This window comes from Colletotrichum spaethianum (genome assembly GCF_022836535.1).
Source record: "Colletotrichum spaethianum MAFF 239500 DNA, contig17, whole genome shotgun sequence".
In the NCBI taxonomy this organism is placed as follows: Eukaryota; Fungi; Ascomycota; class Sordariomycetes; order Glomerellales; family Glomerellaceae; genus Colletotrichum; species Colletotrichum spaethianum.
In genome coordinates, this window is record NW_026054787.1 from 254,733 (window position 1) to 277,839 (window position 23,107).

The following is a 23,107-nucleotide window of genomic DNA, read 5'->3' on the forward strand; positions in this document are numbered from 1 at the left end:
CAGTAAGCGGGACGCAGATGCAAACGCAGACGCAGCGGCGGCGGCGAGACAGCAATTGCTAGCACCAGCGCCCAGCAGCCCCAAGCGAACTGGAGTGTCGAGTCCTTCAGCGAGGCTAGAAGTGGGGTTAATTTCGTCTCGATCTGTCATGGCGCACTTCACCGGTTGTCAACCGCCAACAGCCTCCTAATTGCGCTGTCCTTCCCATTCCACATCCCATTCCCCTCCATCCTGCGCCTCGTTTCCCGAAAGTCCCCCTTTTCCCCGTAATCGCCATCAGTCGGCCGGCGTCGCCCATCTCGCATCCTCGTCGCCCTTCTTTTGATTCTCGCCACCGTCACCACCGACCCTTTCGATTTCTTCGTCGTCGTCGCATGCAGATCTCGCTTGCCGTCGTCGCCCACGCTGCGCAGCAATCATGGCTAACGAACGCAGTGTGTATTCGTCCGGCCAGTTCATGAACCCAGGTCCGGCGCCACGGCCCCCGACCGATCGTCCTCGTCTCGCCCTCACGCCCAACAATAACCTTCCCGGCAACATGGCCAACATGGCCATTTCCCCCATCAGGAGCACGGCGACCTCGACCTACACCGGCTCCACCATCTCTCTCCCAATCGCCCGCCAGCAATCCAACCAGAATGATGGCCTGGGAGGCGTAGCCGTCAAGAAGGAGGGATGGGCCTCGGTGAAGGAGTCCAAGAACTTCATCAATCCATGGAAGCAGAAATACCTTATCCTGCGGAAAGAGTCGCTCGACTTTCACAAGACCGAGGGTGGCAAGGTCTCGTACACCCTCTACCTGAAGGACGTCGTCAACGTTGGTCGGGTCGAGGCCGCCGGCACCATCTTCGAGATTAAGAGAAACCCTAGCGGATCGTCCAACAGCCCTGGCGAAGATGACGGCCAGACCAAGACGCTACAGATTCGCGTCAAGAGCGACGACGATTTGTACGAATGGATTGATCTCATCTACGGCGCCTGCCCTGGAATGGGCGGTGTCAGCAACCCCACAAACTTCTCCCACGCCGTCCACGTTGGCTTTGACCCCCAGACCGGCGAGTTCGTCGGCCTGCCCCCGAATGGTCGAAGCTCCTCAACTCATCGGCCATCACAAAGGAGGACTACGAGCGTAACCCCCAGGCCGTCTTCGAGGTCCTTGACTTCTACTCGGACCTGACCAAGCGGGCTGAGAACCCCCAGCAATACTCCAGCCTCACGCCTACACCCCCTGCCGGCAGCCAGCAGAACAAGCAGCTCGGCTATAGCGGTGGCGGCTCTTCAGTCGCACCCCCCAGGCCTATGCCGCCGTCGCAGGCTCAGCGTCAACCCAGCTACAACACGCAGCCCTCGTCGCAGGGCCAGCAACGGCGGCCGTCGCCCACGGAGCAGCAGCAGCAACGCAACCAGATGCAGGGCATGGCCACCAACTACCAGGCGGATCCTCGTGAAGAACAGCGCTTGAAACAGCTCGAGGCGCAGCGTGCCCGCGAGAGGGAAATCGAGGAACAGAACCGTCGGGATTTGGAAGTTTTCAACTCGTCCATCCCCAAGACCAAGACGCCCATGGCTCAGCAAGAGATCGGCGGCTTCAGTGGCAGCTCGTCCATCCCTCAGACAGACAGGTACAACCCTTCAAGAGCAGCTCCCCCGGCGCCCAAGCCGTCACAGCAGCAACAGGTCAACGGACTTCGTGCGCAGCGCCCCGCGCCTTCACCGCCGACCGCCGGCGGTCCCAACCGTCCTCCCATGACTTCGCAACAGAGCTCGAGCTCCATGCGGGATCCCAACCAAGCCCAACGCATGCCCCGGCCGGACCAGCCGTCTAGCCAGCAGCAGCGCTATCCCAACGGCAGCCCCCAACAGCCCAGACAGCCCCCTCAGGCGCAGGCCGCGCCACCGTCTCGCTTGCCCGCTCCTGTTAAGCCCTTGAATGTGTCAAAGGCCCAGCCCTCGCCGCAGAGCGATGCCGTCAAGGCCGCGGAAGCAGCTCTCACTGCCAAGCCGCCTGCGCAAGAACGTAAGCAGGATGTGCGCATGTCCACAATGTCCGAGAGCGAAGTCATGGCCAAGCTCAAGGAAGCCGTTTCCAAGGATGACCCGAATCTCTCCTACTCCAAGCAAAAGAAGATTGGACAAGGTGCTTCGGGTTCCGTCTACGTTGCCAAGGTCAAGGAGGGCGCAGTTTCGCCCATTGCTCGTGACGTCTTGCGTGCTCAGGGCATCAAGGCTCAGGTTGCTATCAAGCAGATGGACCTCGCGCACCAGCCCAGGAAAGAGCTGATCGTGAACGAGATCATGGTCATGAAGGACAGCAGACATCGCAACATTGTCAACTTTTTGGACGCCTTCTTGCGCAACAACAACGCCGAGCTCTGGGTCGTCATGGAGTACATGGAGGGTGGTGCTCTGACGGATGTCATTGATAACAACCCCAGCATCACAGAGGAGCAGATTTCCACAATCTGCCTGGAAGTAAGAGGCCTGCCCCGTCGCAATACCTGGTCAATACTGACTCGATACAGACGTGCCGTGGCCTGCAACATCTACACTCCCAAAACATTATTCACCGTGATATCAAGAGTGACAACGTGCTTCTGGACGCTCGAGGAAACGTTAAGATTAGTGAGTGGATCACAAGCTAGTATGACGTGCAGCTACTGACCAGCCTTAGCCGATTTCGGATTCTGTGCCAAGCTTACCGAGTCCAAGTCGAAGCGCGCGACGATGGTCGGAACACCCTACTGGATGGCGCCCGAGGTTGTTAAGCAGAAGGAGTACGGCCCCAAGGTCGATATCTGGTCACTGGGTATCATGGCTATTGAGATGATCGAGTCTGAGCCGCCCTACCTGAACGAGGAGCCCCTCAAGGCCCTGTACCTGATTGCCACCAACGGTACACCGCGCCTCAAGAAGCCCGAGAAGCTAAGCAAAGAGCTCAAGGCCTTCCTGTCGGTCTGCCTGTGCGTAGATGTCAAGAGCAGAGCTTCTGCCGATGAGCTTCTCCAGCACGACTTCCTGAAGCACGGATGTCCGCTGGGCAGCCTGTCTGAGCTCCTTGCTTTCAAGAAGCACGCCAAATAGATTGGGCGAGCGCAAGCCGCCGAGGCGCAGCGAGCGGTGTAGAGACAGTGGCTGCCTCTGACGACCTGTGGCTTTCTGTCCAAAGCGGTGACATGGTGCAACACTTGCCGACCCACGCCAAAAGTAAGAAACTTGACCATTCGACCTCGCACGAATTTCCGCACCTCACAACCACCCATTCACACGACTTACTCATGAGAAAACTTTTATTTCAATCGACGCGGATATCCTTGACACCCTTCTGACTCATGCGGGACGAGAAATGCTTCGTTCATTCCATCATCACGGCGGCACGGGAATTCTTTTTTTTTTCTTTCTTGGTTTTTTTTGCGAATGGTCTCGGTCACATTGCATACTAGTTTAGTCAATGGAAGGAGAGAATGGTAATAGAGAGGGAAACGAATCGCCCGCGACAAGTCCGTGGTTCACCAATACTGAGCAGAGGGGAAAAGGCGGAGGGTAGGATCTAAGAGACAGGGAGACGAGCGTGCTGACCAAGTCTCACCAGAAGCATAAGTAGAAGGAAGAGCCAGGCAGCGCTGATAGATTAGTATCAATGGAAAGGATCAACGAAGACAAGAACCTTGTCAAATTGAACCCAGGTGAACTCAGATGAACTCTAGTCGAAAGTTCTCGGTAAATGTTTGCGGTCACTGCGAGAGGACCTGAGTGAATATATATCTCGGCTCCTGTTCGCACAAGCTGGCGATTTCTCGGCTTGTCGCACCATGTGCATTTAAAGCTGGGCTGGAGTGGACACCTCCACACTTTCATTGCGGCAAAGACTCGGCCCGCATGGCCACGAGCAAATGCGAGTGCTTTCCCCTCTCTTGATTTCAGCATCCGAACCCGTCGTTCTCGTATTCGGGTTCCCGCCGCCCCTTGCATCCGAGAAAAACGAGGCCGCCGCCAACCACGTTCCTCGTATCATTTCCTTCCTGCACCACAACCCCCCGCGGGCCCCGATTACTGTGCCCTTACGCCTCCAAGTGCGCCCAGTTGCATTCAACCGAAGGTACGAGAATTTTGGTTTACCAAGGTTATTTTGCAGGGCCGATCCTCTAGGCTCGGGACTTACGGCCCCCTCGCTACGGGACCCTCTGATTAGACCGCCCGGCATGGACAGCCCGATGGATGGGTCCGGCGGCTCGTCGTCCGCACCGGGGTCGACGCCGACGGCGACGGCAACGACGCCCGGCGCCGGTACGACTCTTAGCGTTGCAATGCCTCGAGGGTCGATTTCGGCCGCCTCGGTGGCTTCGTCGTCGACCATCACGGCCGCGGCGACGGCTGGTGGGGGTGTAAGTACGCCTGGCGCCGCGATTGCCAACACCGGGGCGGCTGTTGTCTCGCGGCGGTCTCACCCTAAATCGAGGACGGGGTGCAGGACGTGTAAAAATCGGAAGATCAAGGTGAGAAGCCTTTTTTTTTCCCTTTCTTTCTTTTCCTTGGCAGGGTTTCGTCTTTTGCCATGAGTCCGTGGTGTGGTATGATATGAGCCGGTGTAAGACATACCAGAGTCGAGTGAAAGTAGCGCCCTTCCCTCTTGCTCATGTCACCTGACATTCTGATACCAATCTTGCAACCACATTGGATCCCCGTGTTATCGACACTCACCCCTCCCCCCCTCTTTCTCATACGTGTTGCCGCCTGCCACACAGAACCTAGAACTAAGATGATTGCTAGTGCGACGAACACAAGCCCTCCTGCCGGAACTGCATCAAACACGCCGTTCCCTGCGACTTTCTTCAGTCCCAACGCCACTCGTCGTCCTCGATCCCGCGGTCCCCGGACAGCATCCTTTCCTCCGGCGGCCCGACAACGGCCATAGCTTCGGCGATGGCCTCGGCGTCGGCGCCGGCGGCGGTGGCGGAGGTATGAGCGACCTCTCGCTGAACCTCATCGACCTGGAGCTCATGCACAACTTCACGACATTCGCCTTCAACACGCTCTCAACCGACCCCGTCGTGCGGCAGATGTGGAAGGTGCCCGTCGTGAAGCTGGCGCTCGAGTGTGACTACGTGATGCGCGCGCTGCTGAGCGTGTCGGCACTGCACCTTGCGCACAACCGGCCCGAAAGGCGGGATTTCTTCATCAGCCGCGCGTTAACATACCATCAGATGGCCAGCCGGACGGCCATGGGACTGATGGGAGCGCTGGATGGGGAGAACTGTGAAAAGCTATACTTGTTTTCCGTGTTGACCATTTTCTTTGGTAAGTCGCGCCCCGTGGTTCCCCTTCTCCTGCCTCAGCATGTACACGCGCTCTTCACGATGAAAGAAGTGAGCCACGGCGGGTTTTGGATCGTGAGACTAACACCAAGACAGCCCTCGCATGCCCGCGCAAATCCTCAGACTCTCTCATCATGGGCGAGTCCTCCTTCCCGGACTGGATGTTCCTCCTTCGGGGCACAAAGTCCCTTCTCAAGCTGCTCCAACCACAGGCCTACACCGGCCCCTTGCTGCCCATGTTCAACCATGGCCGCGAGCGCTTCCTTCACTCGCGCGACGAGTCCAGAGCCCAACCGGAGCTGCTGGCGGACCTGCAGCGGCTCGTGAATAAGACGTGCGCCGATCCGGTCCTGCTGCCGATCTACAACCGTGCCATTGACGAGCTACGGCGGACGCTGTCTGTGTTCCTGTGGGACGGCGGGCGGGGGATGGACATTACGGACGCTTTTCTGTGGAAGTATCTCATGGCGGAGGACTTCCTGCCACTGCTCAAGGTCCCGGGGGCGACGCAGGAGGCCGTGGCGATCTTTTCGCATTTCTGTATACTGCTCAAGAGGCTGGAGAACGAGTGGTGGCTACAGGGGTGGGCTACGCATCTCATCAGCCGGGCGTGGTCGCTGCTGGATCAAGACCACCGGCTCTGGATCCAGTGGCCTATCGAGGAGCTGGGGTGGGTGCCCCCCTGAGGTGGTGATGGCGACAGCGATGGCGGTGGTCTTTTGGTTTCTGTGTGTGTGCGTATGTGTGTGTTTGTGTGTGTGTGTGTGTGGATGTGCGTGCCTGCGTGCCTGCGTGTGTGCCTGTGTATATGCTGGGGAAAAAGTGGGAATGGGGGATGTGTATGATATTTTCCATGTCTATATGTCTTCCGATGTGTATATGAACAAGACTTCCTTGCACCAAACATGAGTGTCTTGAGTGGGAGACGACGGTGAAATGCATTCGAGCCGTTGGTGCTGCTGTCCACCCGGCGCGGGCGACGCGGCGGCAGTCATCCACGCGTTTTGTGCCCCCCGTACGAAAAGGCCACGGTGGGACTATGGCGACATGTCCATTTGATGGGCGCCCTCGGCAACCTTGGTGGCTTGCTGCGCGGCTTGCTTAGCGAGGCTTAATGGACCGTCGAATGTGGCCCGAGGCGGACACTAAAGGTACATGACACTAGTATTGCCCAGGGGTTTGAAACCATGGGGTCTCCCACCACCGCGACAAATCTCCCGAGATTTCCCACTTCTCCGCGGCTTCACCTTTAACAGTCTACACACTCGAGCAGAAGCGCAGAGAGGCCGTAAGGGGAATTGACAGCTCACAAGCACGGCTGAGTCTTGGGGAGGCGTGGGGCGCAAGAAGCTCGTCTAATCACATCGCAAGGTTTGAACTCTCCCCAACCCGAAGTAGGTAACGGCTACCACCACCAACGGTCCTCTGGTCGTCCAGCCCGCTTGGCGTTTCTTTCAGGTTCGCCACCTGTTGGTTTCTGCGCCACTGTCTGGGCAGCCTCGTTGTTTGCTTTCCTTCTTCCTCCCGTTACATCGCGCACATATCCGCATCATGGAGCCTGCATGCGGCGCGGTGCAGAGTGCTGTGCCCCAGCTGGCATGGCTGATACCCTGGCACGTTGCGATATAAGCCCGCACCGATGAGGCGTTGACATTGACATTGGGTTTATATTTGAAGGCAAGGAGCAGACACCAGGAACTTTCCCTTGAAATGCTCCCAGTCCGACTGAGAAAGGATTACAGGTAGGCATTGTTTCTTTCTCGGGGTGTCCGAGGCCACCTCAACGACCTGTCATGTCAACCGCGAAACTTTCCGTTTGCTCGAATGGAGTCGGGCATAGGTCGGGCATGCGAACGACCGTTTGGTCGAACCAACGGTAAGCAGGCCAAACTGCCGTCCGTTGTGGTGGTGAAGGGATTTTAACAAGTTTAGACAAAAGTCTATTAACGGATGACAAAACGTGATGTAATGCTCTACATGGAACCAGATGTACCGCATGAGGGTGGTACGATGTCAACGAAGCAAAGGAACGAAAGACTGCATGCGGGAACTCATTCAATCAGTATTCGGACGACCGTTGTTGGCAACGCCAAGGCCTCCTAACTACAGGAGTGAAAAGACATCGGCCGCCGTGAGGGGTATCCCATCCCTCAGAACTCGCAGTTAGTCACCTGGTCCGTCGACTTTGATTGCAAAAGGATGGCGACAATAAGGCCGTAGAGGCCCAGCACCTCGGCAAAGATGAGGATCAGGACCATGCCGACGTACAGGCGAGGCTGCTGGTTGGTAGCTCTCACTATCCCACAGAGTGTCAGCGAAAACCACGAGTCCCTGGAACGGCACCGGCGCCACGGCGCGCAGAAAAGCTCTACATACCACCCGCGTCCCCGACGATGCCGATGGCGAACCCGGCCGCGAGCCCGCACATGCCGACGCTGATGCCGGCGCCGAGCTGAAGGAAGCTCGTGTGCAGGGCCTGCTTCTCTTTGAGGTCGTTGGCGATGATGACGGCGGCGACGAGGCCGTAGATGGAGAGGATCTGGGCCATGATGGCGCAGAGCGTGTTCTGCATCAGGCGTTCCGGGTGGAGGACGCCGGCGGCGAAGATGGCGCCCGAGGACTTTGCGGTGCCGTAGGAGGCGCCGAAGACGGTGAAGACCATGGCTGCCGCGCAACCCAACGCGCCGAAGAAGGACTTTTTTGAGGGAGCGGACGGGGTCAGTTTACTCGTCGCCTAGGGGTCCTCCACGATCACCCAACAAGTCCTGCTTCCGCCAAAAGGGGGGGGTGGGCTGCCTTACGGAGTAGCTTGGGCTAAGGGAGGGACAGGGTCAGTATGGGAGTCGCGGCGGGATGAGGCTCGGCAGCGTACCAACGGTCCATGCTTGCGAAAACGATGTCGTCCATCTTGGCGGCGGGCGATGCGAGAACAGACTGCATTTGCAAACGGCTGACTTGGAAAGGTTGCTGCACCAAAGCGATATTCGATTTGATCAGAATCGTAGACGGTATTGGCGTGATGCCTCATCAGAACCCGTTCATCCCAAACGGTCCATCCTATTTAACTCCAAGCACTCCACGGGAGGCCTACAACTACACATGGCACGCCAAGATGCTTATTGTGGTTGCCTGGACGCAGACGCCGTAACCATGCTCGACTGCCCTTCTTGGTGCGTCACTGCTACGAAAGAATACGACTCGGTGCGCCTGCCACGCGTGGTAGCGGCTACTTTATCTCCACCGGGTGGCCCGGCGGGTTGGGGTTGTATGGATGGGTTGATGCTGACCCGATCTTACTTCTTGATATCTAGCCGTCGGGCAACGTGCGGGGGGCGCGCCTTACTGTTTACAGAGCCGCAGCGTGCAGTGCTCCTCGATGAAGGAGCTGGTCTTGGGACTACAGGCGGCCGGCGCGGGATGATGTGGTGATTGGTTCGTGACGGCGATGAGGGGAACGGACCGCTGTGGGTTTGCGGCACGGGCTGGCATGGACGTCCGGGCCCACCCGGCGGCGTTGGATAGCGAGTCTGTCCGTCGTCTTCGGGGTTGTGATAATCCGCAACCCGGCTGGGACAAGATGCGAGCTCTCACGTGATCAGGTTTGCCGCCGTGCACTGTTCAACGTCCAGAGAAAGGGGTGCCGTTGCAGCGGATTTCTCTTTAGGAGATCGCCTGCAGGACTCCGGACACCCATCGTTGGAAACGAAAATCCCGGCGAGTCAGGGGCGCCCGTGGCAGATAAACTGCTCGTTCTGGGTCCTTATATGACCTACCACCATTGCCTTGCCTCGTGTCAGGCTGCAAACACCTTGAGGCTAATGGACCACCTTCTTCATCCACGCATCCATCCACTTCCGCTAGGCGCGAAAGAGTCAACAGAAAAATGTGAAAGATGACTAGGCCGAAAGAGCCGTGCCTCGTCATCACCTTCGCCCGCTGGAGCCTTCATTTAGCGCCGGGACCTGGCCTCTTGGTCCGGACACGCCACATCCCGGCTGTCGGATATCGGCATCGGAGGATTATGGGGGGGGGGGGGGGGGGGGGTGGACGGCGAGCACTTTGGTTTTCTTCTTTGTCTTTCCAAATGTTCTTCACAACACGGATGGCCTGGTTCGCCGTTCTTCCGAATTGACAGAGCGATCGGCTTCATTGATGCTGGTGATTCCTCACCGTGTTGCGCAATCCATGAGCGTGTGATGCTACGGTACCGCGACGCTCGCAAACGCAAACGGGATCTGCCAGCCTGTTCGAGTGACGGCAATGCGGCTGGGGCGGCATCGTCGTCGTCGTGTTGGTGAAGCGCGTCGAGTGTCGCCAATCATAGGGGCCGCGTCTCGTTTGTTGGTTCCCCGTCTTCCGTGCTGAAGACGACCTCCTGGCTTGTCAGACAGAGAGAACACCTCCCTCTTCCCTCCCCCTACCGACTGGCTGGTATCGCATCGGACTTAACGATTGCAGCGAGGGTTTCTGGGCGAGCGATGCGCGTTGTCGTTGGTTCCATAGCTGTCTGAAGAAGCCGCATGGGACGTGCCCTCGTTTCAGCATCCCTGTTCGGGCCTGCAAACGACCAACAACCGCAGCAACGCACCCTCACTTGGGGGTTAGCCAAGTGCAATTCCGTCTCTCTACCAGACCGAAAGGGATGCTTTCCCCGCGCAAGTCACACACGCAGCTGGGATTAGGGAAGAGGCAAAGCAAGTGCAGACAGGGAGACGGCGCTCAGAATGGCAAGCATGTCCACGCGTCTCTCGACTCCGCCTAGGCAAGATGCATCGGATTGCAGAGGACTAGCTTCTTCCCCGTTGCCAATCGCCGTGTTGCACAACCCCAACCTTGTCATCCGCGAAGGGCTTCTCCAGGGTCGTCCCGGCCGGACTGCCTCGGCCTTCCCCTTTCTCACCCAATCCTCCTGTACCTATTCGCTACTCCGTCCGTCAGTGTTGCTATTTTCCCTCTTGTCCTTTTGCCTTCCCGCTGCAAGTGACTGAGTGGGGGGCTGTTCGCTGAGGCAAAGCAAGCTTCCCGCTCAGTCGATTCTCTTCTCTGGCTCTGTCACTCGCTACTCGCGGCCTCGTCCAAACACCAAAAGCCCCGGACCCTGTCCCAACCCCCCGGTCAACCGTCCCAATGCCCCGCCAAGCATGACGACGATGTCAAGTCTGCGACTGGATGAGACCTTCTGGACAAGCTGTGGCGCTTGGCAGTGTCAGTTCCCGCCTCGCCCATGGTCCGCGCTGTACCTATTCTAAGAACGGGGCCAGAATTTTGACTTTTGATACATAGGAGACTTGCATCTCATCTTCTGCGTCAGTCCCAACCGCTCTCGATCTTTTGGCTTCATCTCTACTTACCTCTCTGATAATACCTGCATTGTGCATTCGCATATTACTCATCGGCCTGAAGGACAAGTCAGCTCGTACTAGTCCTCGCTTTCTTTAAGTCTCCGAACTGCCGTGGGTTTTCTCGCTCCCGCGCGACGAAGTCTTTCTTTTCGCCTCTTTAGCTCGGTGGTTCGGTGCCAGCTCACCTTTCCGCCCCCAACCGTCTTCATCAGCACAACGCAAGCTCCGCCACCATCACGGGTGACGAATCCTCCCCCACCGTGCCGTTTGCCGATTTCCCCGACCGCCTTCACCGAACTCCGGAGTTTTCACTGGACTATTCGCCTTTCTTCTTGTCTGCCTGCGCCATCAATGACTTCATAACACGACGCCCTTTTGCTATATCTTGGACCCTCCGGCCCCGTATTCTTGGCAGCCGGCCGACCTGGAGTCAAATTCGATTCAAGCTTAAGCTCTGCAACTTGCTATACACATGCACCCATACACGATGAAGTCGACAATATTACTCGCCTTGGCGGCTTCGCTTCTGTCCGTCGACGGACTGGTACTCAGGAAGAGCGAGAGTAGTGCACCGAAGGTAGTAGGTCTGGATCTGCACAGAGCGACAATACCGTACACCCGCAACAAAAGAGATGTGCTGCGGAAGAGAGGTTCTGTATTAGCCACTATGGACAACTTAGTAAGTCGTCAGCGTAACACTTCATGGCTTTTACTAATTTCTCCAAGGAAACTTTGTACTTCGTCAATGGCTCCCTCGGAACACCAGCGCAACCAATGAGGTTACACCTCGACACGGGCAGCAGTGATCTTTGGGTTAACACCGCCAGCTCGAGCCTCTGCCAAGGCCAAGGCTCGCCGTGTTCGGTGTCGGGAACTTACTCAGCCAACGATTCGTCAACTTACAAATATGTCGGAAGCTGGTTCAACATCTCGTACGTCGACGGGTCGGGAGCGAGCGGAGACTACGTGACCGACACGTTCACCATCGGCGGATCCACCTTGACCGACTTCCAGTTTGGTATCGGCTACACGAGCTCCTCAGCTCAGGGTATCTTGGGTGTGGGCTACAAGGTCAACGAAGTACAGGTCGGACGTGCCGGTATGGCAGCCTACGACAACCTCCCTGCGAAAATGGTGTCCGAGGGCCTCATCCAGTCAAGCGCCTTCAGCCTGTGGCTGAACGATCTGGATGCTAGTAAGGGGAGCATCCTCTTTGGGGGAGTCGACACCGATCATTTCGAGGGCGAGCTGAAGACGGTGCCCATCCAGAAGGAGTCTGGCACCTTTGCCGAGTTTCTCATCACCCTGACGAAGGTGACGCTTGGCTCAAAAACTTTGGAAGACAACATGGCTCTGGCTGTGCTGCTCGACTCAGGCTCTTCCCTCACCTACCTTCCCGACGACATGGTTACGACTATTTTTTCCATGGTCGGCGCCGTTTACCAGCAAGAAGAAGGCGTCGCCTTTATCCCCTGCTCCACTGCTAACACTGGCGCCAACATGACATTTACCTTTTCAGAAGCCACCATCACGGTACCCATCGACGAACTGGTTCTCGATCTCGTTGCTATCACAGGCAAGCGTACTTCGTTCTCCAATGGTGTGCAGGCTTGCCTTTTCGGTATTGCTCCGGCCGGCGATGGCACCAACGTTCTCGGCGACACGTTCCTGCGCTCCGCATACGTGGTCTATGACATTGACAACAACGAAGTCTCCCTGGCGCAGACGAAGTACAACGCCACGAGCTCCAATGTACTCGAAATCGGCAAGGGTAGCGGATCCGTACCATCCGCCGTTGCCGTCGCAAGCCCCGTAACTGCCACCGACGGTCTCGTGCGAGGAGGAGGAGGGGTAGGAAGTGGAAGCGGATCATCATCACAAAACGCGGCCCCTTCAATGACGCCATTGGCGGCGTCATTACTTGCGGGATCAGTTGCATTTGCGGCTGGTTTCTCTCTTTACTTTGTCTAAAAGCATTTGGTCGACTCTGGGAGTCCTTAATGAGTGGAAAGCGCGGGGATTTTCTGAGCATTGCATTGCGACGGCGTTTGGGAATTAAGAAGAGTCAAGTATGGCCGATGTGGACTGCAACGAGCATGGCGTTGGGGGCTTCAAGACTTGATGATATTTATTTACACAGCACTCATTCCCTCGGAGGGTGTTTGGGGGATTAAGAAACGAACGACCGCAAAGGCGGCGACGATGCAGAAATTTGTTAGGTTAACGAGATACCTAGAGCCAGCTTCGTTTTGCGAGCATTGGCTAATGCTGGAACATTTCATTACTAACCAGTCCAATATTCCACGGTGCGATGCTACTGCTCTAGTCAACCTTGCGCACTCTCTAGTCCCTTTCGTGTGTCTGCCAAGGGCTCCAATGAGCACCAGCCACAGGTTTTCGTCTAAAGATATCCGTCCCCCCTTAGGCCCGAAAAGAAGGGGGTTCCCAGACGGGCTTCCGGTTCCGGTTCCAGCTGCTGTGTCGGTTTACGGCAACGGATCTAACCCCTGACGAAGATCACAGGTTTCATGAAAGCTTGTGGGCGAAGAAGCGTGGCCAAGAGGGCTTCTTTTCTTGCTGCGCCAAGATGTTTGACTGTTTCCTGGGTCGCCTCTGGCATTCATGCGTTTTGCGGCTGCATTATCGACAGGCATGAAAGGAAAGACCCATGGCCGTCAGACACTTGAAGGTAGAGATGGAGATGGTGTGTATGAAGTCAAGGGATCGAGATGCCTCGGCCTCGAGAGACTCCGTTAGGAAGTTGCTGATCAGCTATATGCTGAAAAGAGGAGGAGGAGGGGGCACCATAAGAATTAAGTCTGGCTCCGTCTCAAGCACGCTCGAGAAAGGGGTCCGCAATGGCCGTGGTATCCACGATGGGCGTCTCCGGGGCGGGGATGTACGGCCGGATGACACGGTCCACGTACTCTGCCGGGAGGTTGAAGAGCATGGTCGCCTCGTCGACGCCGCGGTTCATGCGGTCAATGTATTCGGTCCGCGGAGACGAAGGCTCGGTCCGCTCGTTGTCCACGTAGACAAGAGCGGTGACGTTTGCACTCTCTTGTAAGTGGATGCCGCCGTCGGACGAAGGCCAAGATGCGGATGGGGCGGTTGAAGGATCCGAAGACGCGGCCGAGGAGACAACTTTGACAAGGAGGTCTTGCTTTTGGTACGCGTGGGGCACGCCTTCACACTTGTCGAGGGTGGCTTCGTCGGCAGGTGGAAGGGTGTAGAGGAGGCCGTAGACGCCAGGGTTGGTGGGGCCCGGGAGCGGCGTGGAGGAGGCGTTGTTTTCGGGTGCGGATACGGAGCGGCCGGCATCCAGGGCGACGGGAGGAGGGGCTTTGCGGACGACGTTGGCGTATCCGCGGGAGTTGATGATGAAGGTGTAATCCGGGAGGTGAGCCAGGCCGACGGGGACGGAGGAGGGACAGCGGAGGGCCATCTGAGTTGGTGAGAGGTTGGAGCCGTAGGCGAAGTAGAGACGAGGCGCCGCGGTGGTGGTCATTGCGGCCGAGCTCGTGTGGAGGTGAGTATTAGTAGTGTTGTGAATTGTGAAGCTGGTGATAGTTGACTCTTATGGCGATGGTGCTGAAAGTGCAGCTTGGGTGTTCTGGTTTCCGAAGAGTTTTCGCAGCTGAGGTTTTCTGTCCCACTTCTTGGTCTTGTAATATGATTGGAAATCGAGCAGATTGCCGTGGATATCGATCAGTTCTGAAAGGGGAGAGATACAGGTCTAGATGCAAGGTGAAGTGATTGGAAAGTAAGGCCTCCGCAGGCCGATGAGCTCATGCGGGGATTCCGGCGAGGTCCACTTTTCGTAGCAACGCCCGACGAACTCACCTTTGTTCCACTCCTTTCATTGCATCTTTGGCCTTTGAACAAGAGGATGTCAGCTATGGCATGCAACAGTATTGATTGAGGCACAGTATGTAGCTTGCTCCAAGGAATGACAGGGACGGACATGAAGCTACATCACTACTTCACCTCGCTCAGCAGCCCGTGAGGAGTTGACCGAAAGTGGGGCCGTGTCTCCGACAAGACCACTTCCGGCAAACCGCGTTGCTATCCTTTTGGTCTAAGTCCGTCTATCGATAAGAAGATAGATTAAAAGTTCTAAAAAGTCAGCATGAAGAAACTGGGATAGAGATCGGTCTTCGGCCAAAGATGGGAACAGGCATCTTCTACTTGTACTCTAAGCTCGCCTTTTCCAAGACATGATGCTTCCAGATCTTCCCGTTTGTTCTTGTTGCTTTGCTGTGGAATTTATCTGCATCATACTAGACTTCAGTTCTGCCGTCTTTTCTGCAAACCTGTCTTGATGACCTAGTTACCGACATTGCCGTATACAGAGAGTGTACGGGTGAAGTTTAGGTTGCATTCTGTGCCGCCATCTGGTCAGGCCAACACCATGTTCCCACATTTTAATGGGATTCCTCACTGAGAGCCTTGTCTGATTTGGTTTTCATAGATAGAAGCTATCGAGTTGTACAAGGGGCTGACGGGGGCTGAGCCACTGGAGTAGTGCTTGCCAGCGCCATGATGAGCTATGAGGAGGGCACAGCTTGAACAGTACACTTCTGAATTACGTATTACATGTGATACACCCGCTTATTCACTCATCATAACATTCGCGTTTCTTTCTCTAGCATCGTAGTGACGCCTCCAACCAAGTAAGGCCCTGGTTTACGTGGACGCAATGATTTCAGCAGCCTGCTGAGCAAGAGCGTAAACCGCCGCTTGGATATGAGCCGTGATAAGAGTCGGGAACACGGATGCGTCTACGACACGGAGATTGCCAACACCCTTGACACGCAGATCGCTGTCGACAACCTTTCCCATAGCACAAGTGCCCATGGGGTGATATGTACCGCTATTTCAATCACATGTCAGTGGGCAGCTATTGTGAGTTAAAGAATGTCACTTACATGACACTAGCGCGTATGCGCTCTTCAATTTCTTCATCTGTGGACTCAAGCGTCAACGGCTTCAGACCGGCCGGCGCAGCCTCCGCCTCGACAATGCCCTGGCTGAGCGGCGAGTCACCGCCAATCATCATCCGCGTCATGCGGCGGATCGAGTCGCGCCACACAAACCGGTCAACTTCGGAGCCGAAGAAGTTGGGGTTGATCATAGGGGGCGTGTAAGGATTCGACGAGCCGAGCGTCACGGAACCGCGGGAGGTAGGGTGTAGGCCGACGTTGGCGGTGGTCAAATACGTACTGTTGGACGGCAGGCTGGGATTGGTGTTCACGTACAGCACGAAACCCTCCATGAGAGTGCGCTCGTTCTTGAGGAGGGGGTGCGTGGCAGGGTCAGGCGTCTTGCCCTCTTCTTTGGCAATGGCCTCGACGAGGCCATCCTTGTCTTCTACGTTGAAAGATGCGACAAAGTTGTTCGGCTGCCCAAGGCCGTACTGCTGCTGGAAGAACAAAGGGTTTCCAGAGTCGACGGTCGAGTTACGGTATTCGGGGGAGAGTCTCCAATTCGCCGTGAAGAAAGCATGGTCGGCAAAGTTCTTACCAACCTCGGGAGACTCAAGCTTTTGCTCGATTCCATGCTGCTTAAGCTCGTCGGCTGGACCGATTCCAGACAGCATCAGCAGCTGTGGGGTGCGGTAGGCGCCGGCGGCAGCGATAATCTCCTTGCCAAGGATCTCGGTGCCATTAGCGAGGCGGACACCCGTTGCAACAAGATTGTCCGCATCGGAGCTGTTATCACTTTGCAAAAGGATCTTCTCGACGAGAGTGTCTGTCAAGACGGTCACGCCGTCCAAGGGGTAGTACTCGGAGGCGATCTGGCGAACACCATTCCGGCGGTTCTCTGAGATCTCGCCAAAACCAATGTTTTGACCAGCATTGGCATCCAGCCCTGGTAGAGGCTTGATACCGACAGCCTCGTACGACTCATATACGGCATCCCGCAATGGGTAAACACGGCCCGTGACCGAGGGGACCTCGATCTTCAGGGGTCCATCGTGCCCATGCTCGTCCGGGTTGACATCGTCTGTCCAGTACTCCTCAGAGCGTTTGAAGTACGGCAGCTGGCTGTCGTAGCTCCATCGTGAATCGTTGACCAGCTGAGCCCATTCGTCGTAGTCAACACGGGCACCGCGCATCCAACCACCTGACTGGGTCAACACCTGTTACCTGTGAGATACGTGAATCATAACAACTTACAAGTGTTGATGAGGGAGCCACCGCCCAGACCCTTCCCGGCGGCACTCTGGATAACACGGTTGTTGAGCTGGGCCTGAGGTGTGGAGAAGTAGTTCCAGTCAAATTCACCCTGGATCAAGTTGGTGGAGTTGACGTAGAGGATATCAGTGCGACCAGCAGCGCTCCGGCCCGCCTCGATGACGAGGATCTTGGCTGTGTTGTTCAGCGCCAACAACCGGTTGGAAAGGACCGAGCCGGCAAGGCCACCGCCAACGACGATGTAGTCCCAGACGTCGGTTGGAAGCATGATGCCAGCGATATGCAGGGTAGCGGCGCGGATCGGCTTGATTGCAGTACGCTGAAGAAAACTGACACGCGTGGTAATGCAGAACCGAGAACCGGGAACCGGGAGGCTAGAAAGGCAAGACGTGACGTCCTGTGCAGGATGCAATGCAGAGGATAGGGCGTGGGAAAAAAGGCAGAAACCTCACATGGAAGCCAACCAGATGCCGCCTCTCTTTAAAGCAGACTCAGCGAGGTATAACATCATCAGCGCCGCCCGCTAAAGGCGGGCAATGCGGGACTATCTCCCAAGTGGAACTCGGCGCTATTGTAGTATTAATTTCCTAAAGGTCAGGTTCGGGAAGCGGCACGGGTGCAACGACGGGGCGACACTGACAGATCAAGAGGGCCGGCCCTTTGCAACTTGACTCCCCTCACGGGGAACGTGGCCAGGCGAGCAAGTTTCTTGACCTGACTGGGCTGAAAACAACTTTAGGTGGATTCATGACTCGATAGTACTATGTAGTCAGGGATTTGAGTTGTGGAGTTCTGTCGGACCAGCTTTCCGAAAGCAGAGGCCACTCGTTCTTCAGTTCGTCGTCCCTTGCCCAGTCATCTCCCCTTGCCCGTCTACACAGACGGTTACCGTCACAAGATCCTGATCGGCAATCCTACAGATATTCGGTAAGAGAACTGATCACAGATTACACGGATGCAGAATTACCGCACTGACGAAGAAGCACGTGCAAGCCCATAGACGGTCGCCTCTTCTTATTGTCTTGCCGTTGGTCCTCGGCCGAGTTCTATCGAACGATTTCAGCTGCTCCCCTGGGACTAGCGCGACCCCATAGCACTTTCGGAGCGGGCCCTGTTTCGACATCCTGGCATCGCGTAGAGCGTAGGGAACCTCATCCATTTCACCGTATAGTGGTATGATAATATGAAATCTTCTGGATCTGTTCCCGAAAGATTTTTTGGTCGTTCCGTGACTGCTACGCGGTAAACCAGGCTCCCAACCATCGCCGTCGAGACGGAACTTTAGCCTACTTGGGGCAGGGAGAGTTGTCGGTCTACAGGTTGGCTAGTCATGACATGAGCCTGTTGGAACATCCCCTGTCGTGACCGTTGGTTTCCTTTGATTTTTTCTGTTTCCTCGCTTCACTTCATGCATTCTCCTGAAGAGTGTGGATCCTCCGGCACAATGAGAGATAATAATGGTAGTGTTGTTAAGGTCGTTTGCATCCTCTCTCCCCCTTTGTCTCCGCGTTTAGTTGGTTGATCTGAGCCATCGAACGCCGCCGAAGTCTTCAAAAAAAATGGTAATCAGTCGTGAGCTCTTTGCTCGTTTGGCTATTCCTTCGAATGGCACCGTGAGGCCAGAGGACGTCATCCAGACCGAGATTGTGCCTCTTGCCGACCGGGCCATCCCAATCATTGTAGCCAACGTGTTATTGACAGTTGTTACAACGCTATGGACTGGTATGCGGCTTTACAGTCGGCGGAAGAAGGGGCAGTCGTTTACGGTTGAAGACATCCTTACTGTTGTTGCACTGGTAAGGAGAACGCGAAAACATACTCTAATACCTCTGCTGACATTCCACTAGATCGCCTTCTATGGCTTGGTTGCGTGCAACTTTGTCAGTAAGTCAAATTTCGATACGTTACAAGCTTAGATGGTCTAACGAGCCGGAGCAGTGGTCTACCTTGGCGGAACTGGGCATCATTACTTGACCCTTCAACCGTTCCATATCGAGCGCATGTCAAAGGTCAGCCTGCCCCTGTTTGAAGCCGACTTCTGTTGACGCTATCTGTCTGCTGAATTTGGCTAACTCTCGTATCCATCAGGCCGCCTACGGTGTCCAGACTCTCTTCGCCATCTGCCTCGGCTTCATCAAGATTGGCATCACCCTCATGCTTCAGCGCGTCTTCTTCGTACGAACCTTCAAGATAGCTGCAAGGATTACAACGGGCCTTTGCGTTTGCTGGATGCTCTTTACCATACTTATTGGCATCTTCATCTGCCAACCTGTGGCCATGAACTGGAACCCAGCTACTCCCGGCGGCAAGTGCGGCGATCAAAACGCCGCCTTCGCGGCGGTGGGCTATTTCGACCTCGCAACGGACCTGATCATTCTCATACTCCCAGTCCCAATGGTATACAAGCTGCACTTGCGATGGCCGTACAAGGTAGCTCTGTATTTCATCTTCGGAGCTGGCGCGTTGTAAGAGACACACCCTCCCCGTCTTTCCTCACGGAAGCTCCATCTTCCTGAAACTAACATCAACCCCCCACCATGCAGGACCATGGTATTCGGCGCCCTTCGCCTCAAAAACGTCCTGACCATGGACTTCACCGACGTGACCTACTCTCAAGTAGGCGTGGTTTTTATGGGAACTCTGGAGCCCGGCGTCGCCATCATCGTCTCGAGCAGCCCGCTTCTGAAGCCAGTATTCGACGCCACCATCGGCCGCTTCTGGTCCCTCCGCGGCTCGACAGCGAAATCCACTACGGGAGGAGGCGCTGCGAAACCCACCACACTCCAGACTATCGGTCAGTCTGGGCTTCTTGGGTCCAAACTCTCTCGAGCTGCGGGCGGTGGCGGGGGAGGGAGGTTCAGTCAGATGCACTCGACGCACAGCGACGAGGACTTGGAGCTGGATAGACTGCGAGAGAAGAGACACAACGTCGCAGTTGTAGTAGCCCAGGGAAACCAATCGGAGGAGAGTATGGTAAGAGATTTCAAGGCTAAGGGGGACGATGCGTCCGGTTCAGACGTTGGGATTTTGGTGACGAACAGGACGAGTGTTATCAGCGAGGAGAGGGGCAAGGCACTGTAAATTGCGAATGTGTCGGTTGAACTACATTCAGTGATAACGCATACTAGCCTCAGGTACTCTCATTCAGTGGCATACTTACAGCTTCTGGTAGCTATAAGCAGAGTCTAGAGTTACCCTGGTAATCGAGTCTACCTCGATAACCTTAAATCTGGCAATACTGAAACCTGATACTTTTGGAGCAACAGAGACCAGTGAGCGATAATGGTAAGATCCGACAGATCTGGCAAAGTAGAAAGGAGTGATGTCGTAGCGGGCGGCGATATTGAAAGCCGCGTCATGTATACCACCGCCCGCTGGCCAGCAGACCTGCCAGCATTGATAGACCAAGCACCATTTGTGCCAAGCTTCCCTTTTACAACACAACCAGCACATGCTCCGGAGCCTCAGCGGTATATGTATTTCAACGTGAAGCATGAACCCAGAGGTGAAGTCAAGCACGCGGAACTCCGAAAGGATTTCTTCCTAGCGTCCGGCATCCGTTTCTCCACTTTCCAGTTCTGGCCGTCCACCGAGCCCCTCGGGTTCGGCAGACTCCTGTCCTCGACCGGCACGACACGGGACCCACATGCGTCAAAAGCTTAGAGCAACGGAGTCCTTGGCTCGGTGTAGAACGCCCCTCTATGTCTTGGCACCGCAAAAGGGTCGGCTGACGACGTGTTCGGCGCTTCTGCAAATTGGTCTGATGTTAGAAAACAAATTACGCAAGTTTACTACTGTCGCGTTTCGATTTCAGCTTCTCTCCCGCACTTGCGCGCCGCAAAACGGTACAGTGGTTCACCGCGCGACTAGATGTTACAAGAAACAGAACAAAACTGCACGAGCTGACAGGACGTTTTGCCCAGTGCCTGACGGCACGTCTAAGAGAAATAGCCAAGGTTTCGGTGGCAGTACCAACATAACAGTCTGCGTGCCAACAGCCGCGATCAGCAAGCGGCATTGTTAGTTGCAGGTCGACTGAGCAATCTGGGCTGAGATCCTAGTGATGCTCTTATGAGGCCTTTTGCATGGACACAGCGTACACCGTTTCAAAATATACTGAATGCCGATACTGTTCTGCGACATACACGTTTTGTCGGGTTGGTGAATGAGCGACTGCTTCCATGGAGCTTCCACGGGAGGTTCGCGGACCGCACCTTTAGGTTGTTGTCGGATGTAAACCTGTTCACTCTAATATGTGATGCTGTACCGCAACACCCAACCCATTTTCGCACGTCTGAGTGATTGATTCAAACCCCTGATGCCGTTGCGCCGAAATATGCACTCTCGTCCCATGTACTACATTACACATACGCCAAGTCAAGCATTGGGACACCGTAGACATGCTCCCTCAGCAGGGCTTTCAGAAGAACCCTCTCGTCATACGGTTTGATACGCAAGCCCCTTACATCAAGCATCTTGCAAAGTGTAAGGTCTTCGTCCTGGAGCTGGTCGACGTTCTCAGGCTCCGAACCTACAACCATAGAAAAACACTGTCCGTAACAGTCACGGTCGAACGTTATGCCCAATGTGATCAACTTCGTTTCGTAGAGTTTCGCGACAACAGATCCAACAAGACAAACCCATATCAGCAGTGGTTTAGACGCCGCTACAGTTGGTAATTTGTCGCCGTAGCCCTCGTCGCCGCTTTGCGTCCATTGATTCTCGTTTCGCGTCTCAGACTGTCGCTCCTGGAGACTTCGAATGATGTTCCGGACCGAAGTGGACAGAAGGTTCAGGAGAACCGCATGAACGAGAGGGTTGCCAGGCTCGTCCGGCACAAGTGCTTCTATGTACACAATGGCCGCAGTACGTGTCGCAGGCTCCAAGGGATTGCCCACATGTGACGGCGTAGGCTGTACGTGCCGGCACCTTATCATCGCTTCGGCGACTGCTTCAGAGCTACCGAGATCGGCGGCAATGAACAGCCTGTCGGGTAACCCTCGGCAGGCGCTCAAGCAGTCTGAACGCAGCGGACCAGGATATCTGACCAACTGATACTCACACCAGAGCCACTCCTCGATGAAGGCTTCGGGGTCAAACAACATCTCGCGGCTTGGGCTGTCAAAAGCCCTCCGGAGGGTGCCAGCGAAAAGTGACATTGAAGTCATGGCGTCAATGATGGCTGTTTGAATACGACACCGAGAAAGAATCCCCGAAACCTCCTTTGCGATATTTGTACGAAGATGCAGAGATAAGCTGTTGCTTGGCGGCTCGAAAAACATAGGATAGTCGAGGTAGGGTGTAAGACCCAACGCGGCAGCCCCTTTAACATCGGCTCTGTAGAAAGATGTCAGTCAACTTCGTCGCATTCAGTGAGATATCGTTAACTTGCCTTCGGATGTTGTTCAAGAGATAGCCCCAGCTTTCTTGGATCCCCCCATGAAGTTCAGTCAACTGTTTAAGACCCTTCATATGGACATGCCAATGATCGGTTCTGCCTACACTATATCCAAATATGGCCATCATTGCCACGCACTCGAGGATGCCTTGATCGAACTCCTTGTTCACTCTTCGGTCCGAAAGATGATCGTTGACGATGCTGCAGACATTTGAAAGATGGAAAACGACTTCTGGAGAAGTCCACTTGCCAGACAAGAAAATCTCGATGCCGCTCGCACTCATGAGAACGTAGTTGAGCCGGGTTACGCTGGTTTTGATCTTCTCTATGAAAGGTACACCTCGAACCGGATTGTGCTTTAGTATCTGCTCGTAGGGGTACATCTTTGTTGGCATATACTTGAGGAATGTTTGGACGAGGCGCTTGTCGTTGTCGGAAAGGTTTGCATCCCAGGATCTTAGCCGTGATACTGGACTTGGAGTCCCGAGACGGGACTCATCAGCTCCGCTTACGAGCTGATGCACATCGTATTGGTGGCTCTTCCTAGTGCTGTGCCGTTGGCAGCTAGTCGTTTGCTGCTGTCCTGCCGACTGTTTACTACCTCGACCACGCTTCTGCCCTTCATCTGACGATGATTGGGAACGGTCCCTGCTGCGTGGGTTGGTGTTGGTTCTTCTGTGCTCTTTGAGCGGATCGAAGAACTTGTATCGCTGTTTTTTAACTCTGGACTGTTCCAGGGACGTGGGTTCCTTTCTCTGGCCAGAAGCATCTTCTGAAGCCGCGGAAGCGTTGATGAACTGTATGCCTTGGTGTTTCGTCTTGGAGACTTGTAGTCCTCTACGTATTGAAATCAAGTTA

At 55.4% G+C, this 23,107-nt stretch overlaps 7 protein-coding genes across 7 annotated transcripts; 4 read left to right on the top strand and 3 right to left on the bottom strand.

Annotated features, from left to right (window-relative positions):
• Positions 1-418: 418 nt before the first annotated feature.
• ColSpa_06877 (serine/threonine-protein kinase cot-1) lies at positions 419-3,081 on the top strand (the record flags this gene model as incomplete). Its single annotated transcript, XM_049273089.1, has 5 exons — positions 419-1,063; positions 1,090-1,373; positions 1,623-2,472; positions 2,523-2,622; positions 2,666-3,081. 5 exons carry the CDS (start codon positions 419-421, stop codon positions 3,079-3,081), a joined length of 2,295 nt encoding a protein of 764 aa, XP_049129046.1.
• Positions 3,082-4,199: 1,118 nt separating this feature from the next.
• Positions 4,200-5,998, top strand: ColSpa_06878 (uncharacterized protein; the record flags this gene model as incomplete). The annotated part of the gene is made up of 3 exons (XM_049273090.1): positions 4,200-4,473; positions 4,834-5,295; positions 5,409-5,998. 3 exons carry the CDS (start codon positions 4,200-4,202, stop codon positions 5,996-5,998), a joined length of 1,326 nt encoding a protein of 441 aa, XP_049129047.1.
• Positions 5,999-7,462: 1,464 nt separating this feature from the next.
• On the bottom strand, positions 7,463-8,219 carry ColSpa_06879 (V-type proton ATPase proteolipid subunit 2; the record flags this gene model as incomplete). The annotated part of the gene is made up of 4 exons (XM_049273091.1): positions 7,463-7,608; positions 7,689-8,046; positions 8,114-8,126; positions 8,185-8,219. The coding sequence occupies 4 exons, from the start codon at positions 8,217-8,219 to the stop codon at positions 7,463-7,465; spliced, it is 552 nt and encodes a 183-aa protein (XP_049129048.1).
• A 2,922-nt stretch (positions 8,220-11,141) lies between these two features.
• On the top strand, positions 11,142-12,625 carry ColSpa_06880 (putative aspartokinase; the record flags this gene model as incomplete). Its single annotated transcript, XM_049273092.1, has 2 exons — positions 11,142-11,333; positions 11,381-12,625. 2 exons carry the CDS (start codon positions 11,142-11,144, stop codon positions 12,623-12,625), a joined length of 1,437 nt encoding a protein of 478 aa, XP_049129049.1.
• Positions 12,626-13,484: 859 nt separating this feature from the next.
• On the bottom strand, positions 13,485-14,162 carry ColSpa_06881 (uncharacterized protein; the record flags this gene model as incomplete). The annotated part of the gene is made up of 1 exon (XM_049273093.1): positions 13,485-14,162. One exon carries the CDS (start codon positions 14,160-14,162, stop codon positions 13,485-13,487), a length of 678 nt encoding a protein of 225 aa, XP_049129050.1.
• Positions 14,163-18,410: 4,248 nt separating this feature from the next.
• Positions 18,411-19,932, top strand: ColSpa_06882 (satratoxin biosynthesis SC1 cluster protein 4; the record flags this gene model as incomplete). Its single annotated transcript, XM_049273094.1, has 3 exons — positions 18,411-18,647; positions 18,940-19,316; positions 19,395-19,932. The coding sequence occupies 3 exons, from the start codon at positions 18,411-18,413 to the stop codon at positions 19,930-19,932; spliced, it is 1,152 nt and encodes a 383-aa protein (XP_049129051.1).
• Positions 19,933-21,212: 1,280 nt separating this feature from the next.
• On the bottom strand, positions 21,213-22,019 carry ColSpa_06883 (uncharacterized protein; the record flags this gene model as incomplete). Its single annotated transcript, XM_049273095.1, has 1 exon — positions 21,213-22,019. One exon carries the CDS (start codon positions 22,017-22,019, stop codon positions 21,213-21,215), a length of 807 nt encoding a protein of 268 aa, XP_049129052.1.
• Between the last annotated feature and the right edge of the window lie 1,088 nt (positions 22,020-23,107).